The sequence below is a fragment of the Paroedura picta genome, chromosome 7, assembly GCF_049243985.1.
Source record: "Paroedura picta isolate Pp20150507F chromosome 7, Ppicta_v3.0, whole genome shotgun sequence".
In the NCBI taxonomy this organism is placed as follows: domain Eukaryota; kingdom Metazoa; phylum Chordata; class Lepidosauria; order Squamata; family Gekkonidae; genus Paroedura; species Paroedura picta.
This window is the reverse complement of record NC_135375.1, coordinates 20,218,053-20,235,337: the sequence shown is the minus strand read 5'-3', so window position 1 is coordinate 20,235,337 and position 17,285 is coordinate 20,218,053. Positions and strand designations below refer to the sequence as shown.

The following is a 17,285-nucleotide window of genomic DNA, read 5'->3' as shown; positions in this document are numbered from 1 at the left end:
AACTGAAGCAGGTATATAAAAACATGGAGGGTTTTAATTTTTAAAAAATTACAGTATAAGAATAAGTATCTAAAATGTTTCCAGGGGCAGGGTGTGCCTTTTGCTTTATTTGACCTAATATTTTTAAACGTGATTGGCATGTCTGACTGTAATAGAAAATAAATCTGAAAAATGAATGGCACGATAAATTACTGCACATAAAATACAGAAATCAATGGGATTAGGTCAGTTAAAACAGTTGGGGACAACTTTTCAAGAACTCCATAGTCCGGGGGCTTTGAAGAAGTGAAACATCTGTTGCTGGCTTCTGGAAGCCCGAGAGGCTACGTTAAAAAACAGCTGGATGTCTTAAACTCAGTCTGCACTGGATCCCCCACATTTCTTGGTTCTTTTTATAGCCAGTGGTGGGCCTTGCAATAGTTGTAAAATGAGAGGAGTTTATCTTTATATGAGGAAGTGTTGCTTTCAGGAGCTGGAGAGAAGGGGGAGTCACGATTCCAAAAACCTGGAGCGTTTTGAGTGTAGAAATTTCACCAAGTTCGCTAGAATGGAAGAGAAAAAAAATTGCAATGAACACAATTGCAAACCAAGTATTCTCCCCACTGGCTGTGCCAAGAGGGGTGGTTTATAAATACAATACATCAAATCAATCATAAGAGGGGGCTAAATCAAAACCTCTGTGAAAATAGCAGGCAGGAGAGATGGAGGAGAACATGACAATGAAAGGAGAAAATAAAGCCTTAAACAGAAACAAGTAAGATGGTAGAAAAATTCATCTTATGAAAAGGAGGTGATGGGAAAACATGCAGCATTCATGAGAAAGCACTAGATCCTCTTCTTCTACAGGTAGATCCAGGTTTGTGTCTTTGTCATTGTGCAATAACCACCCCTATTCCCACAGCTGAAGCCCAGAGCAAAGGATTTTTATTTAATCTCCCAATGGTTTGAAAACAAACTGAACAGATGATAATTTTGGGTATCAACATGTTCACTCCATGCTCAACTCAAATACTTTAGCCACCACATGAGAAGGAAGGACTCCCTGGAGAAGAGCCTAATGCTGGGAGCGATTGAGGGCAAAAGAAGGGGACGACAGAGAATGAGGTGGCTGGATGGAGTCACTGAGGCGGCTGGATGGAGTCACTGAGGCAGTAGGTGCAAGCTTAAATGGACTCCGGGGAATGGTGGAGGACAGGAAGGCCTGGAGGATCATTATCCATGGGGTCGCGATGGGTCAGACACAACTTCATGACTAACAACAACGTTCACTCCATTTAGTGGACAATTATAGAAACTTGCATCTCATAGTACTTGTAAATTTAATTTCTGTGAACTAGCTTAGAAGCCATTTCCATTCTCTCTGAAAACACACACAGTAATTGTTCAAATTGGCTTGAAGAACAGCAGATTATTACTCACAGTAAGGCCGCAGGTGGTATCTGGTAGCACCGACTAAGAGACAAATGCTCCAGGTAAGTGAGCTGGCAGAAGTACTGAAAGCATTCAGGTTTCAACATAACACTGTCGCTGCAACAGAAATATCTGATTCAATGGTTTCCAGTAAACAAAGAGAAAATGTGTAGCATAAACCTAGTTCTAAAGCTCCGCCAACAAAAGTACATTTCTTATCAAACTTCACATACAGCACAGCAACTGATGGTCTTCCTGAGCAAATTAGAGGAATCCATGGGAGTTTTATGTTTTAATGAAGGGAATTGGCCATTAAAAGCAAAATCCCCATTTGTTTAAAGGATGCCTGATCTACTGCCTCGATGTAACACATGGGACCAAGCATATTTCCCAGTGTTCTTACCAATATTGGAAACACGGTGCTTTTTCTGGAAGTCCCATTATTGGTTTTCATTTATCCCTCAACAGAGTCCCAACAACAAAACATATTCAATAATCTTCAAATACTCTTACCTTAAATCTAAATGTACTAGATGGTGACACCTCTCTAGTAACGTTTTAACGTCTGAAATGAGAAGGCAAGTTCGATAAGCGCTATAAGCTTCTCACAAAAAATACGGAAATGCCAGGAAATGGCTCAGATGAACATGTCAACATTTGGCAATTTTGATGCGGAACATCAACAGGCGCAGTCCCTATAACGGAAATGATAGCGGGTGTGACGTCCGTTGTCCCGCCTTAGGGAGCACGCCAGTAGATGGCCCACAGTGGTGGCGTCATCGTCAGAGCAGCAAAGCCCACTTTTTTGCTCTGGTGCCACCATTGTCAGTCTTCCAAGGCCGCTCCTGCCCACGGAGAAGTAGAAACAGCCTCAAATGACACTCATCAACAAGCCGGGCTCACTGCTCTGGCACCACAGCTGCCAGTCTTCCGAGGCTCCACCCACCCTCCAGAGACAGGAGCAGCCTTGGAAGACAGACAGACGTGACAGCGTAGTGCCCATGAGCCACGAAGGTAAGCGGGGGAAAGGAGGAGGAAGTGGGGGTGGGAGGGAATCCGGGTTTCTGAGAAGGGGGAGTGGGAAGGGGACAAGGATTCTTGCCCCTTATGTAGATATTCCATATAAGGGTCGAGAATCTTTGTCAGCCGATTTGAGTATTAAAGCTTTCCTTTGAGCCACATCCTTCAATTCAAAAGATGAGTAAGTTTAAAAGTACTGCTACTAGGATTCCAGTTCATACACGGAGTTTATTTCTCGGAGGACACAGGACAATCACAGGGGCTTATGATGGAAGTAGATTTTTAAAAAAATAATACTGCATTGGTGCGGAAAAGGCCAGGAAAAGGTTTTTTTTTTCATCACAACAATGCATGTGCTCATTCTCTGAGAGCAGCAAGGGGTGTTCTACAAGAATTTAATTGAGAAACGTCACCCCATCTACCCTACAGCCCTGATCTTGACTCTGTAGACTTCTTTTTGTTCCTCAAAATCAGAGAACATTTTAAAGGAACAAGCTCTGAATCCCTCGAGGGTGCCAAAACTGCCTTTTTGACGTGGTGTAAATCGAGGAGCACAATATTCTTTGGGGAACCGTTAGAGAGAAGGAAACGCTGCCTTCAGGAATCTATATACCCAGATGGAGGATATGTTGCAAAACAATAATTTGGATATTCTTGTTTAATAAAGATTCCTATGATTCTGCAGCAATACTTTCTGACTCACCCTCATATTTTGTTGTACTAGAGAAGCATAGTTTCCACAACTTCCACTATGATTACCACAAGACAATGAGTTAGGATGAATTTCTTTATAAATTAAATGTATGTGTATTCTCTTGGAAATTGGCGTGAGTTAAATGAAGCCTGACTCTCAAGTAAACATGCATGCAAAAGCAGCTTTAAACAGATCCCACTCAAATATTCTGTCCATTACACCAGGGGTAGTCAACCTGTGGTCCTCCAGATTTTCATGGACTACAATTCCCATGAGCCCAGGCCAGCAAATGGTGGCAGAGGCTCATGGGAATTGTAGTCCATGGACATTTGGAGGACCACAGGTTGACTACCCCTGCACTACACCACACTGGCGCTACATTGCCGAGTGTCAGCAGCTGGGGCGAACTTGTATATGCATCTCTCCTGCCTGCAAAGTACTTTGGGTAAGCTTCTTAAAAATTCGTTGAGACAGCGCTTTAGCGGAGATTGCCATGCAAAATGTAATCCCAGAAATGAGAGTGGCTCTGAGCCCCTCCCCCAACCCCAAATTTGGAGCGGCTTTGCATTCTCCCAACTCAATGCAGTGACTCCACGATGGGTGGCAGGTGACCTGAGCTAGATATTTCCGGCCCAAACGGGCTGCTCACCTGACATCAGTAAATTCTGCCTGTAGCCACTAAGGTTGAGCTGTATTACGGTGGAAGGAATATGGCTCACCGCTGTTCTCACATGATCAACGGTAAAGTCGCACCAAGCCAAATTCAGCTCTTCAAGCCTGTGTGCCAGTTGAGAACAAAATTCATTATAAAAATCCAAATGCTCAGATCAACAACCATTTAAAATGGCAAGAACAGATATGACATTCTGTTATCTCTAGTGCCAAAGTTTAGCTTTCTCTAACTACAAAATCAAGAGCCTCTTGTGGCGCAGAGTGGTAAGGCAGCCGTCTGAAAGCTTTGCCCATGAGGCTGGGAGTTCAATCCCAGCAGCCGGCTCAAGGTTGACTCAGCCTTCCATCCTTCCGAGGTCGGTAAAATGAGTACCCAGCTTGCTGGGGGGTAAACGGTAATGACTGGGGAAGGCACTGGCAAACCACCCCGTATTGAGTCTGCCATGAAAACGCTAGAAGGCGTCACCCCAAGGGTCAGACATGATTCGGTGCTTGCACAGGGGATACCTTTACCTTTAACTGTACAAAAACAGTTAAGTGGTTTGCAATGACTTGTGTGGAATGCCCATGGGCAGCAAAGTCAGCTAGTGGTCCTAGTTAAGCACTAACCAAGTGCCCAGGTTAAGATTTCCTTAGCGAGCAGGAATGCCCAAATGTACCGATTAATATATACCGCATGGGTCTGCAGAGGTCCTGACCGAACACCTGGAAAAGATCATGTGATGGATGGGGGCCAACAAAGTGAACAATGAGATGAGTGGGCATCCATTTTCACACCCATAATTGATTGTGTTCCCTTCAGGTCCTTGAAGATGGCTATCATATCACCTCTTAATCGTCTCCTCTCCAGGCTAAACAGACCAAGCTGCCTCAACCTTTCCTCATACATCCTGGTCTCCAAACTCCTCACCATTTTCACAGCCCTCCTCTGGACATGCTCTAGTTTGTCTACATCCTACAATTGTGATGTGCCAAATTGAACACAGTACTCCCAAGTGAGGTCTGACAAGAGCAGAACAAAGTGGCACCATCACCTCGTGTGATCTGGACACTACTTTTGATGCAGCCCAAAATCCCAGTTGCCTTTTTAGCCACTGAGTCACACTGCTGACTCATGTTCAGTGTATGGTCTACTAAGACCCCTAGATCCTTTTCGCACATACTACTGCCAAGACATGTCTCCCCTATCCTATAATGATGCATTTGAGTTTTCCTATCTAAATGAACTTTACATTTATCACTATAGAAATTGATTTCAGCCTAGTTTTCCTGTATCCAGGTTCTGCCTTCGGATGTGTTTGCTACCCCTCCCAGTTTAGTATCATATAAAAATTTAATAAGCACCCCCTCTATTCCTTTATCCAAATCAATTATAAATATGAACAACACAGGCCCCAGAACAGATCCCTGAGGCGTTCCACTTGTCACTCCTCTCAAAGAGCATGATGAACCACTAACAAGCACCCTTGTTAATGTTGGCAGCCTTCCTACCTGGAACAGCTGTTCAACATCGCCTCCAAACTTTCTGTACAGAATCCAGAGCATCCAGAGAGGTTCAATCGCATCAAGCTGGGGTTCTGTGCTATTTTTCTGAAAGAGAAAACAAAGACGGCACCCTCAATAATGCACATTGACTTGTGTGGGCATACATGAATGCCATCCTTAGCAGAGTTCATACCCTTCTAAGTCCAGAGAAGTCAATGGGCTTATCTGCTTAGGAAGACACAGTTAAATTTCCATGCCAGCACCATTGACCCTGGAGGAGAGCTGGGGACTTGCTGCACATGTACATGTACAATCAAATGTGGAAAATCAATTCATTCCCTTAGACCAGCTTTTTTTACCACTGAGAAACCCCTGAAACTCTTCAGCCTTTGAGAAATCCCAGAAGTGGTGGGATCATGCAGAATATGGTTGGGAAGCATAGCTGTGAACACACCCACCTGGGGCCCCTCCCCTTCCCACCCCCCCTCCAGGCCTATCATTGGCCATGGGGGAGGGGGGAGAAATAGGTCAACATGGCCATATATGTTCCTTTCGGAGCGATGCTGTGCTCACCCACCTAAGAATGTCACTGGAAAGTTTCAGCCCTTCCAAGCTGAGATTCTGTAGGCTCTGACACCGATCAAGAATGCTCTGGAGGTCTCCAACCCGGATTGTACTGCTGGACAGATCCATATGCTGCACGGGAAGAAGCCTGGAAACAGGCCAAACCGAATGATGCAAGAGAAAGACAGAGAGGAGAACATGACTTCCTCAAAATACTTTCCAGGTCATCCCAGCAGCCCAGTTTAATTCTGAGTCATTCAAGAACAGGATGCACCTGGGAGATCTAGGAGAACACTAAGCTGCTTCAAATGCAGTTTCAGAAAGGAAACTGCAAGAACCTTTAAAACATGCATGCAACAGCCTGAACTGCCCAATGTAGTCCAAGCTTGGAATCTAAGCAGGGTGGGCTATGGTTAGGACTTAGATGGTGGTCCTCCAAGGAAGACAAGTGTTGTTTCCTAGAGAAAGGCAATAAATAGCAAACTGTCCCTGTTTCTCTCCTGCTTTGAAAACCCCATTAAGGGTTGCCATACGCCAGTTCACTTGATGGCAGTCAATTATTACAGTTCTCACTATCAAATGAGCTAATGGTGGGCTAACACTGAAACAGAAAATCTGTTTTTTTATACCCTGCTTATCACTAAGTGAAGGTGTCCCAAAGCTGCTTACAAACCAATCTCTTCCTCTCTCTGCAACAGACACCCTGTGAGGTAGGTGAGGCTGAAGCCTCTAAAAGAACTGCTCTGCAAGAGTGGCTCTGAGAGAATTGTGACTAGCCCAGGGTCACCCAGCTGGCTGCATGTGGAGGAGTGAGGAATCAAACCCGGCTCCCCAGATTAGAGTCCGTCGCTCTTTAACTACTACATCACGCTGGCTCTCTTGAGAGGGCCTTGTGGGGTAGCAGAAGTTTGAATCTGTCTCTCCCCTCCAAACTCAATACACTTGCTCTGTATGTTGATTCTCTAAAAACTCCATTTTGGTCCAGCAGAGAGGTTCCCTTTCTGCCTTTGCAAAAGAGATGAGGAGTCAAAGGGAGAAGACACCAAAATGCTCAACAAGAATGAAAAAGGGGGATGCTTGCTCAGGGAGCGGCAATACCTGCTTGTCTTAAACAAAGGATTCCCCACGCAGGACCTGGGGCAACGGAAGGCAGTGACACCCAAGGGCAGCAGCTGTCCAATCACTCCTGGCAGCAAATTTCTCCCAGTGAGATCAAGAGATTTCCAGAGGGATTCATCCATTCTAAAGAAAGAAAACAGGTTCGCTAGTTAGCAGACTAGGGGATGTGGGCGTGGGAGGAGAGGGAGGGAGGGAGGGAGAGGGAAGGATTTCCCCTGCCCCATGATTCCCCAGATGCCTTTTAAAATTATATTTTCCTCATTTCCTCATGGAGTTTCTCTTCTGCTAGATTAGCGGCCCCCAACCTTTCTCAGGTCAGGGACCGCCTCCGGAGTGAGGGAAGAGCCGACGGCCCGGGTGCTGCGAAAACGCGCACGCGCAATTGCCGCGCATGCGTGTTTTCGCCACCAGCCGGCGCTAACGCGCATGTGCGGCAACTGCACGTTCACGTTTTCGCCACTAGGGGGCAACAGCACACATGCGCGTTTGCGTCACTGCCATGCCGGCGGCTGCGCCTGCCTCTTCCCTTCCTTCTTGCTGCCGGCGGGGGAAGGCAGGCATGGCTGGCGGCAGCCCGGTACCGTGGCCTTTGTGGCCCGCCACCGGGGGTTGATGACCCCTGTGCTAGATGAAATATACCACACCATAAACCGACGTTGCTGCTTCTCTGTTTCATACCCCATTGCTCTTATGCTTGTGCTCCAGCACTCTCTAAAGATCCATTTGAGCAGATGTGGGCATGGCCAGTAACAGATGGCTTTAAAAAGGGTTTAGACAGATTCATAGGAGATGGTCACTAGCTAAGATGTATTAGGGGAAAGCGTAATGTTCAAAGGCTACAAATCTCAGAATACCAGTCCCAGGATGCAATATCAAATGGACATTTTGGCCTTTCTATTCTGTTTGTTAGCCCGCCTAGGCCAACTGGATGCTGGACAAGGCAGAACAGTGGTGTGATCCAAAGCACTGGGGTAATCCAAAGCAGCTACTCACATATCTCTGGGTTCAAACCAAACTGGCAGTCTTCAAGCAAAGGTGGATACACACTTTTCTTGGATGCTTTGGGCTGATCCTGCGTTGAGCAGGGGGTTGGACTAGATGGCCTGTATGGCCCCTTCCAACTCTATGATTCTATGACTCTATGATTCAAACATTGCACAGGAATTGTTCTCAAAGGTTATTTCCGGTCATGTCATAAGAGATAACTAGAACCTCTGTTCTTTATGCTTCATAGTCCTGGTCCAAAGTAATGTTATAGATCCAATGCCAAGAAAAGTCTCTGACCATTCAACAACCACCGAAAAGCTATACTGTCCCCCTTTTTTAAAGTCTGTCTCATAAACCACTCACGATAGTCGGTGCCATCTCCTGCAAACCTGGGAAACTTTTAGCAGGTCGGCTAAGGTTAAGTAAGAGAAGATCCCCAGCAACAATTCATCAGGCAGGGTATCCCAAGAAACACCTGGAAATGGGAAAAATGTTACAGAGTTAAGCCAAAACTAAGATCATCTCATTCCCCAAAGGGCATCAACAAATTTAAATTCATCCAGTTGAATGGACATCACACGCTTTTAAAAAATACGACGCACAAGCTCTGAATTGCAATTAAAAACTGTAACAGTTCAAGAGTATCTCTCCCCAACTGCACTTCACCTCTAGAGCCCTTCCCAGCAGCTGGACGCACTCATCCCAGGCTCTTTCCCCACTAGCCCTTTGTGGCCAGCACTGCCCTAAGAACTTCACATTCTATGGCCACAGAGACAGCTAACTAGCTGTGCTCTATGCTGCATGTTTCCCGCCATACCCTACCTATTGGCCAAGAGCAGTCCCTTTTCCCACCCACACCATGTCCCTGGCTTCTGTTTCCATTACTCCTGGTCCCTCCTTCTGGGTGTAGGGCTGGACCACATTCTGCTGCAAGAGAGCTCTGTGGCATAGTGGTTAGGGTGGCAGACTGGATCACAGAGATCCGGCTCTGAATCTCCGCTCTGCCATGGAAGCTTGCTTGGTGACCTTGGGCCAACAGATACAACGTCAGTTTAACCTACTGTCCAGAGGTTGCTGTGGGAATAAAACAGGAGAAAAGTATAAACTGTTTTGAGTCCCCACAGGGGACAAAGGCAGGTAAAAATGCAGTAAGATTGTTCATTCCGCTAACAATAAGGGAGCCAAAACGGGGAAAAGCCCAACTAGAAAAGACCCTGTTATAAAAAATTGGTTCAATTTAAATAATGATTTGCCATTCTAAATAAAAACTCAGTTCAAATTTCCTCCTGTGCCTATGATTCATACCTTATACGTTACTATATTATTATTATAATAAAAAGCAAATCAGTATCACTTAAATCTCCCTCATTACAAATTGGCTACAGGCGACATTTTGGATGTTTTATTTTCCTGTGCAAGTTCTTTACCTCCTGCTGCTTCTCGAAGGAGCCTTGGCCTGCGGGCAAGCACAAATTCCTTGTCTTTCACTTTCTGTCGCTTGGGGGGCGGGCTCACGCATATCAGCAGCTCTTGAGGGGTATTCTCATTGGCTAGCTTATCATTAAGGACAGACACTCCCATGCCCAAGAGCAGCTCCGATGTCTTGCTGGGATCCCATGCCCAGGTGAAGCTAGTGGTGACGTTGCTGCCCGAATCTGGAATTTCCTGGAGATGTCTCCTGTAGGGAGAGAAAGGCCCAGAGACCCAGCTTTATATGCTGAAGTAAAGTATCTAGTCAGGGTTAATCTTCTTGCAGGTGTTCCCACAACCAAAAAAGGAACAGCACAGTTTCTGAACTACATTTTCAAAGGTAACACACAAAGACTTTGACTTAGCGACTCCATGCACAAACCCTTTCTGCTCTAGCCAGCTGCACAAAGCTAGAAGGGCTTGCTTGGCAACCTAGCACAGCTGAAAGCTACAACTTTGTTCACCAGAGCCAGGCCGAGAACACACTGCAGATGGCTCCAACAACAACCTAGAAAACTGCCTGCATTGGAGTCAACTGTGCACGGGAGAATTTGGAATCGATCTTTGACATCGTCTGCAAAAATGACTCTGGGCTCAGTTAAATTACAGAAGGCAAAGAAACAACTTGAAGTCTGTGCACGTGATAATAATAATCTTTAATCTTATAGCCCGCCCTTCCCCATAGGCTCAGGGTGGGTAACATCAAAATCCAACCACACATTCAAATAAATTATATAAGAATAAAAACAAATATGTTAAATTATAATTTTCAATTAAATTAGGTTTTAAGAGTCATTGCTGCATTTCAATAAAAAATCTTAGGAAGCGGTGCTCGGTCAGTGCTTGGCAGATATCTTACAGTTGGGGAGGCCAGCATTTTGTGTTCGTTTCCTGGCCTCAACCGTAGGTCTTGCAGAATAGTTGTTGCATTGGTTTGGCTACGGAAAGACCATGACACATTCTTTGAAAGCAGATTTAAATCTCCCCAAGACTCAAGCAGTGGCCTTTCAGTGCTCTTCCAAGATTCTTTGAGCTGGAGGTGCTGGGGATTGATTTGAGCCTTACATGCATATGCATGCAAAGCAACAATGCGCCAGAAGGCGCAAGAATTTAGCAGGAGACAAAGCAGCTTCCCCATCCCCCGTTCCCTTAGAAGAGTAACATATGCTCATTCCTACATATGCTCTGAGTCTACAAGCCTTCACGCTCAACACATGCACCGTGCGAATCAGCAATCGGCACATCTCTCTACATAATACCTCTTTGCACACATCAAGAACAGACCCCGTGGGAAGAGCACAGCATGCGTTTGCAAGCTCGGCCACGAAGCAACGTAACGACGATTCTGTAGGATGTGACGGCAAAACCACGATTCCTGCTTCGATGGGCTGCGTGATCAGTAAGTCTAAAACGATGCACTTGCAAAACAAGCCATCAAAACAAGCCCTAGGGACAACTGCTGCTTTTTGGCCCGCGCAACTGCTCTCTTAATCCTAACCTGCACATCGAATGGCTACTGAAAAGCGCGCTGCAGCCTTTTACAACCCAGATCCCAAATGCGCGCGCAGCTTTATGTTTTTTAGGCGGGATCCGCTCGCCCTGAATTCTCCCCCAGCCCCCTTTACCTGTGCATGGCTCTCTAACGGGACGATGCATCGAGAGCCGCTTTTATCTCCCAAACGCCTCCGCCTCTCGCTGCTCCCGATGCAGCATCCACGCAACACCTCTGCAAAGATCCAGCCGCGCTGCCTCCTCCTCTCTCTCTCCAGCCCGCGCAGCCCGCCCGGGGTAACGTTCTAACCACTCGCGCAAGGATCCCTGGGAGTTGTAGTGGCGCCATGTCGACGGGAAGCGCACGGCCGGCCGAAAGCGGGCCGCCGCGAGGGCTTCTGGGCGTTGTAGTCCCGCTACAGAAGCAAACGAATACTTAAAAAAAAAATCCCTTCAGATTTCCTCACGAGGAGGAGCCATGACTCGGCGATGACGGCGCGGGAGTGGGCGAAGCAGGAAATGTCAGCAGCAGCAGCAGCAGCGGCCGCCGCTCGCTCGCTCGCCGGCTCGGTCGCTTCCCTCACGGAGTCGGGCCTGGTTCTGAGGCCTGGGCGAGGCGCTCGAGGGGACGAGGCCGCCTGAGGCGAAGACGAACCGCCACGCGGGTCGGGGATGGAGCGCGGCCAGGCCTGGGTGAGTCTCTCTTCGGCGCCTGCTCTCCCCCGCGGAGGCTCCGGCCGCCTGGGGGTCTCCGCTGGGCTGCCTCCCCAACGCCCCGGCTCCCCCGGGCCAAAAGGCCCCGCAGGCGGGACGGGGAGAAGAAGAAGAAGAAGCCATTGAGGAGGCCGCGGGAGCCTGCCTGTCGCCCCCCGTGCGGCCACCGCAGTCCTGGCGAGGCCCAAAGGAGCAGGGCCCAGGCCAGCCCATGCCTGGCCGGGCTCACCCCCATGGGGGTCAGGGAAAGGTTTGCTGCTCGTGTGGCTGAGGCGTCAGCGCGTCTCATTTTGCCTCATCCATCCTTTCAGGGGTAGTCAAACTGCGGCCCTCCAGATGTCCATGGACTACAATTCCCATGAGCCCCTGCCAGCGAATGCTGGCAGGGGCTCATGGGAATTGTAGTCCATGGACATCTGGAGGGCCTCAGTTTGACTACCCCTGCTTTCCTTGTCATTGTTTAGCCGTGTGTCATAACCTCTTGCCGTTTCCCCCCCCCCCTATGTTGTCTCGAGGAGACAGTAAGATTGCAGGGCAGTTATTATTGTTTGTTGCTTTGATTAAATTTTGATTCCATATGTTATTAGACGATTGTATGCTGGGGGCATAAACCTTTCCTCCCAAACAGCCCCACAGAGAGTGATCTGGTCTGGAGACTAATAGGCAGTTGGTTAATCTGGAGGGTGCTATGATTTAAATGCTGCAAAATTGTTTTTATCGTGATTTTAAAAAAAATCAGGCTTTATACTGCTCGTGTTTGATGTTTTATTTGTTATGTTGGTTTTAATCCATTCTTAATCGTATTATGTACGCCGCCCTGAGCCATTCTGGGAAGGCTGAATAGAAATTTGATGATGATGATGATGATGATGATGAAGTGGGATGATGCAAAGATCCAGTGAGCTAGTTGAGACAAGGCCTGCTGGGATTTTGGCTTAGCATAATAGGATATTTTTGTTTGTTTATATGGTTGTTATGGCTTCAGCTTCAACAACGATTGTTCTGAATGCAAGATTTAGGAAAATCAATCAAGCCAATAATTCCAAAGGATCAGACCAGATGAAGCAAAAATACATTTGAAACTATAAGAAGATCACAGGGCTGAAATAAAAATCTCTGCCCCAGCTATGCAGGCACAGATCTTTGGCAACTTTTCAAACTTTAAACTTATTCATTCATTAAGGCCATGCTTACTATTTTTCCATGAATGCAGTTGATGGGTAAGAATGTCTACAGTGTATAGCAAGAACAGTTCGTCTTGCTTCCCCCCCCCCCACACACACACACACACAATTTTTTGTTTAATGTTGACTGGCTGCCTTTGCATGTCAGGGTTTACGCATGGGGGAGAAAGCAATAAGTAACAACAGTAGGGTACACAGTTGAAACATTATAAAAGAATCCCATGTTGTGGACTAGAGTCAATATAATAACTCTGAAATGAATCTATATGTGACTCCAGTTTATGTAATTTACTTGAAGAGACTTTATCAAAATGAAAATCAAGACTTATTTGCTTGGCTAATCTTGGTTTTAAATAGAAAAGAAATTGCTAGGTCAGGAGACTTTTCCATTACTGGAAAGATTTTGGAGAGAAAGGAGTAATGGGTAGGTATGACCTTTTGTACTACAGCCTATGTCATGGAATTAACCAGTTCTCTCTCTTGGGGAGGGGGGAGGTTAATCACATGATCAAGTTTGCACATGTTCTTGTAAATGTGCATTTGTAATACTATGCCTGTGCACTTGCCAGACTATACTCCTTAGGGAGGCTTATATCACGCATACCAAAACTTCACACAGGGAATGTTTGGGCCAATACTGGAGTGTTAATTGTATTAAAATTTTTAACCTAACTGGACTGGATGGCCATCTGTGGTCTCTTCCAGCAATGTGTGATTCTGATTGTATTTTAGAATGGAATAAGCTTTTAATCATGTTGTGATCTGCCCTGAATCTGCCGAGAGTCTCTTCCACCCATCTTTGGAAGAGAAGTTATAGTTCTTGAACAGGCTTTAACACAAGATGACTGATTCAACAGGGACAGTCTATAACAGGTTAGGGTTATTTATTTATTGCATTTGTATACCACCCTCCTCTGAGGCTCAGGGCTGTTCACATGGAACATAAAGAACAATACATCAAACTCAGTTTTGCATCAAGTAAAATACAGCAATAGTAATAACAACAACAACAAAAACAACAGAATAACTATTTAACAGGATAACAATCAAACAAGTCCATGGTTCAGTTCAGCTACATGGATTCCTGGGAGGGAGGTTCAGGGGCCCAGGACTGTTACTGGTTCTGGTCGACCTCGACCAAATGCCTGTTGGAAGAGCTCCCTTTTGCAAGCCCTGCAGAACTGTTTTAGGTCCGTTAGGAAATAAATAAACACACACACCTATAAAATGTTTTGGATTTTGGATAAGGTGACCAGATGGTCCTATTTTGGGGGGGACATCTGGGGGCACCTGGCAAATTGTACTTATGTTGAAATTAAAAATATATATATTACAATATTATTTTTGTGTTCTATGCATTATATGAAACTTTTTGTTGCTCCATATAAACCAAATATTTAATCAAGAACCCCCCCCCCCAATGTTAAAATCTGGTCACCTTAGTTTTGGATGCAAAGGTTAATCCACTTAGTATCTCCAACCACACATTTCAGGTAGGTGTCAAGTGCAGCAAGAACTCACAACAAGCTTCTATGAAAGGAAAGCGTTTTATTGAGAAGTAACTTCAGACACCTAAACTAGAGAAATCAATTCTGCCAGCCGTTACATTTGCAGACCCTTTTCAATAGGATTCTCCCGCCCAAAACTTGAAGGGTTCCCAAGGGAGGGGGGAGAGGAGCACCAGGTGCAATAACCAGGGAGTGTTACTTCTCGCACGTCTTTGGGCACCCCGGCGCCAACTGACAAGATAACTACTTTTGTTACACAGAGCAGGCCTTGCTGGCCGGTTCAAAAGACAAATAGTTCACAGCAAATCATGATAGCAGGGTACAGCAGACAGGTTTCGATTTCAGGCAGGCAGCTAAAAATATAGAGGGTCGAGGTTACATAGAGACCCAAAAGCGAAAGGTAAAATGCAGGCTAAGCAAACATGGAGAAACCCAGGCCAATCTAATAATTCAGAGCAGGCACTGATCCTGACAGTAGGATCATCCATTTTAATCACACCCTTTTCATTTAAAGCAGGGGTAGTCAAACTGCGGCCCTCCAGATGTCCATGGACTACAATTCCCAGGAGCCCCCTGCCAGCGAATGGGCCACAGTTTGACTATCCCTGCTTTAAAGCCTTCCATCAGTGGAAGTTTCAAATTGTGCTATTTTTTGTGCTGTAAAAACTGTGTAGTAACAGTACATTTCTAAATATTTATTTCTCAGGCAAGTTATACCTCTATACTTTGACAGGTGAAAGCATAATTGGTATGCTCTTGAATTCCTAGCAGTGATCTTTGGTATTTACATGTGTTCCCTGACATGCATCTGTCAGATTGATTACTTCTCATCAACATTCATCGCCTTGTACTTATGCAGGATTTTGATCAAATCTTTTCTAGGTTTTCAGTACCTGTTTAGGTCCATAATTTTGAAATGTAGAGAATTTTTGAAGGCCAAACAAGATTTGATGGTGGTAGACATATACAAAAAAATCAAATTTACTGAAGAAACACATGATACATGATTTGTAGGAGTCCGGGAAGGCAGAAGAGGAATCTTCTCCGTCGCCTCATCCCCCACCCCTTCCAGTAGCTAGTCAGATTTCTATGTAACCCAATGCCAGATGAAAAATTAGCATTGGAAGTGAAAAAGTATAGGGACAGATACAGTTTCTTTCTTACTGTCTGTGCTGCTTTTCAGTCACCTCCCACCTGCTTGCTTTAGGCTTGTTTAGGTAGACGTGGAATTACAGGATGCTCCATTGTGCAGTCAGTCCTAAGCAGAGTTACACCCTTCTGAGCCTATTGACTCCAACAGGACTGTGTTGTAAACAATATACTCCTAGTTACTATCTTGGGTTACCGATGCAGGAAAAAGAGGGCATGTATAGTATGGCTTTTAAAAATATATATATTTCCCTGGTCTGATTAAGAATACTCAGGAATCAGAATTGCTACACACTGAAGGCTAGATATCAGGAAAATATTTTTCACAGTCAGAGTAGTTCAGCAGTGGAATAGGCTGCCTAAGGAGGTGGTGAGCTCCCCCTCACTGGCAGTCTTCAAGCAAAGGTTGGATACACACTTTTCTTGGATGCTTTAGGATGCTTAGGGCTGATCCTGTGTTGAGCAGGGGGTTGGACTAGATGGCCTGTAGGGCCCCTTCCAACTCTGATTCTATGACGGGATCTATTTAGGATTTCTTAATGCATGGTTACTGTTTCACCCATCTGTAATCTTCTGTAACCATTAATAAAGCTGGTAAGGGGTGCTGGAAGGAACTGGGACTCACCGTCTAACCACCAATCAGGTCAGCTGTCCCATTCTTGATTGGACGTCCGTCCAGTGAGTGGCCAGTCAGGAAGGATGTACTGCCCCTAGTTGCATCCTCCTCCAACTTCTTCCATTTGAAAGAAATTCAAATGTAAGCATGAGCTGGAACGTCCGTCCAACGAATGGCTAACCAGGAAGGATGTACTGCCCCTAGTTGCATCCCCCTCCAATTTCTTCCATTTGAAAGAAATTCAAATGTAAGCAAGAGCTAGGAGGGAGGGCAGAGGATCTGAGACTATGGGCTGGTGGCGGGGAGAGAGCCCCTGCCAGTGCTCCGCTGCCCTGAGCAGCTCCAGCTGTGGCCTAGCCAGGCCTCGGTAGAGCTGCGGGGCAGCGGGAGGAGGAGTGGACTGCTGTCCAGTGCTCCCTTCTGCCTCAAAAAGGCCCGCCAGGCCTCTGCTGGTCTTGGCTGACCTGCCCAGGGTGGGGTGTGTGTGGCCTAGTGCCTGTTATATAGAAGGGATACAATAGGCTTTTCTACTAGTCATACAATGATTTGCTTGAAAACTAATTGAAAGGTCCAGTACACCTATTTGAGAAACAGGATGTCTTTAATAATTAGCACTTACAGTATAAGGTAAACAAAAGATGAAGAAATAAGTGGACACTTCCTTCTGAGAAGCACATTAGAGCACTGACCTTAAAATATCTTGCAAATGAAATGAAAACATTCTTTGAGTAACATATTTTGATGTGGTGAAAGTTATATAGGGCTGTATTCAATGTGCTGCTAAATGCAAGCTCTTCCTAAAGCAGAAGAGCTTCTTTTGTGGAAAGAAGGGTTGATGGTGGCTGAGACCAAAGATGCCACCCTTTGTACTTATTCAACATCTCATGAACATGTGCAGCTACTTTATACTGAATCAGACTGTTGGTCCATCACAGCCAGTACTGCCTACTCAGGCTGGCAATGGCTCTTCAGGGTCTTAGGCAGAGCTCTTTCACACTACCTGCTGCCAGATCCTTTCACTGGAGATGCTGGGGATGGAACCTGGGACTTTCCTTATGTCAAGTGCCTTGTGTTAAGTCCACTGAGCCACAATCCCTCCCTGTTTAAACTGAGCTGCTGTCTTTACAAAGCACAGGGAAGCAATGTTCTCTCTCCAGCATCAGTCTTAAATCAAGCCCAGCCTTAGCTAATTGGAGAGGTAG

General features: G+C 45.9%; 2 protein-coding genes across 4 annotated transcripts in view; one reads left to right on the top strand and one right to left on the bottom strand.

Moving 5' to 3' along the window:
* Positions 1-14: 14 nt before the first annotated feature.
* Positions 15-11,282, bottom strand: SKP2 (S-phase kinase associated protein 2). Of its 2 annotated transcripts, XM_077346984.1 has the most exons (10): positions 11,047-11,282; positions 9,379-9,629; positions 8,315-8,426; positions 6,944-7,087; positions 5,859-5,993; positions 5,288-5,386; positions 3,774-3,901; positions 1,924-1,975; positions 1,420-1,527; positions 15-542 (listed from the first exon to the last, which is right to left on the bottom strand). In XM_077346984.1, exons 1-10 carry the CDS (start codon positions 11,052-11,054, stop codon positions 329-331), a joined length of 1,251 nt encoding a protein of 416 aa, XP_077203099.1. In that variant the 5' UTR covers positions 11,055-11,282; the 3' UTR covers positions 15-328. The 2 variants fall into 2 exon arrangements, with proteins under 2 accessions (XP_077203099.1, XP_077203100.1); XM_077346985.1 differs by lacking the exon at positions 5,859-5,993.
* Positions 11,283-11,383: 101 nt separating this feature from the next.
* The window catches only part of LMBRD2 (LMBR1 domain containing 2), a 35,672-nt gene continuing 29,770 nt past the window's right edge, over positions 11,384-17,285 (top strand). Inside the window, exon 1 of one of the 2 annotated variants that reach the window (XM_077346976.1) lies at positions 11,384-11,605. The gene's annotated coding sequence lies outside the window, so the exon portion shown is untranslated. The remainder of the gene's footprint in view (positions 11,606-17,285) is intronic. The other variant, XM_077346975.1, reaches the window with a different exon arrangement.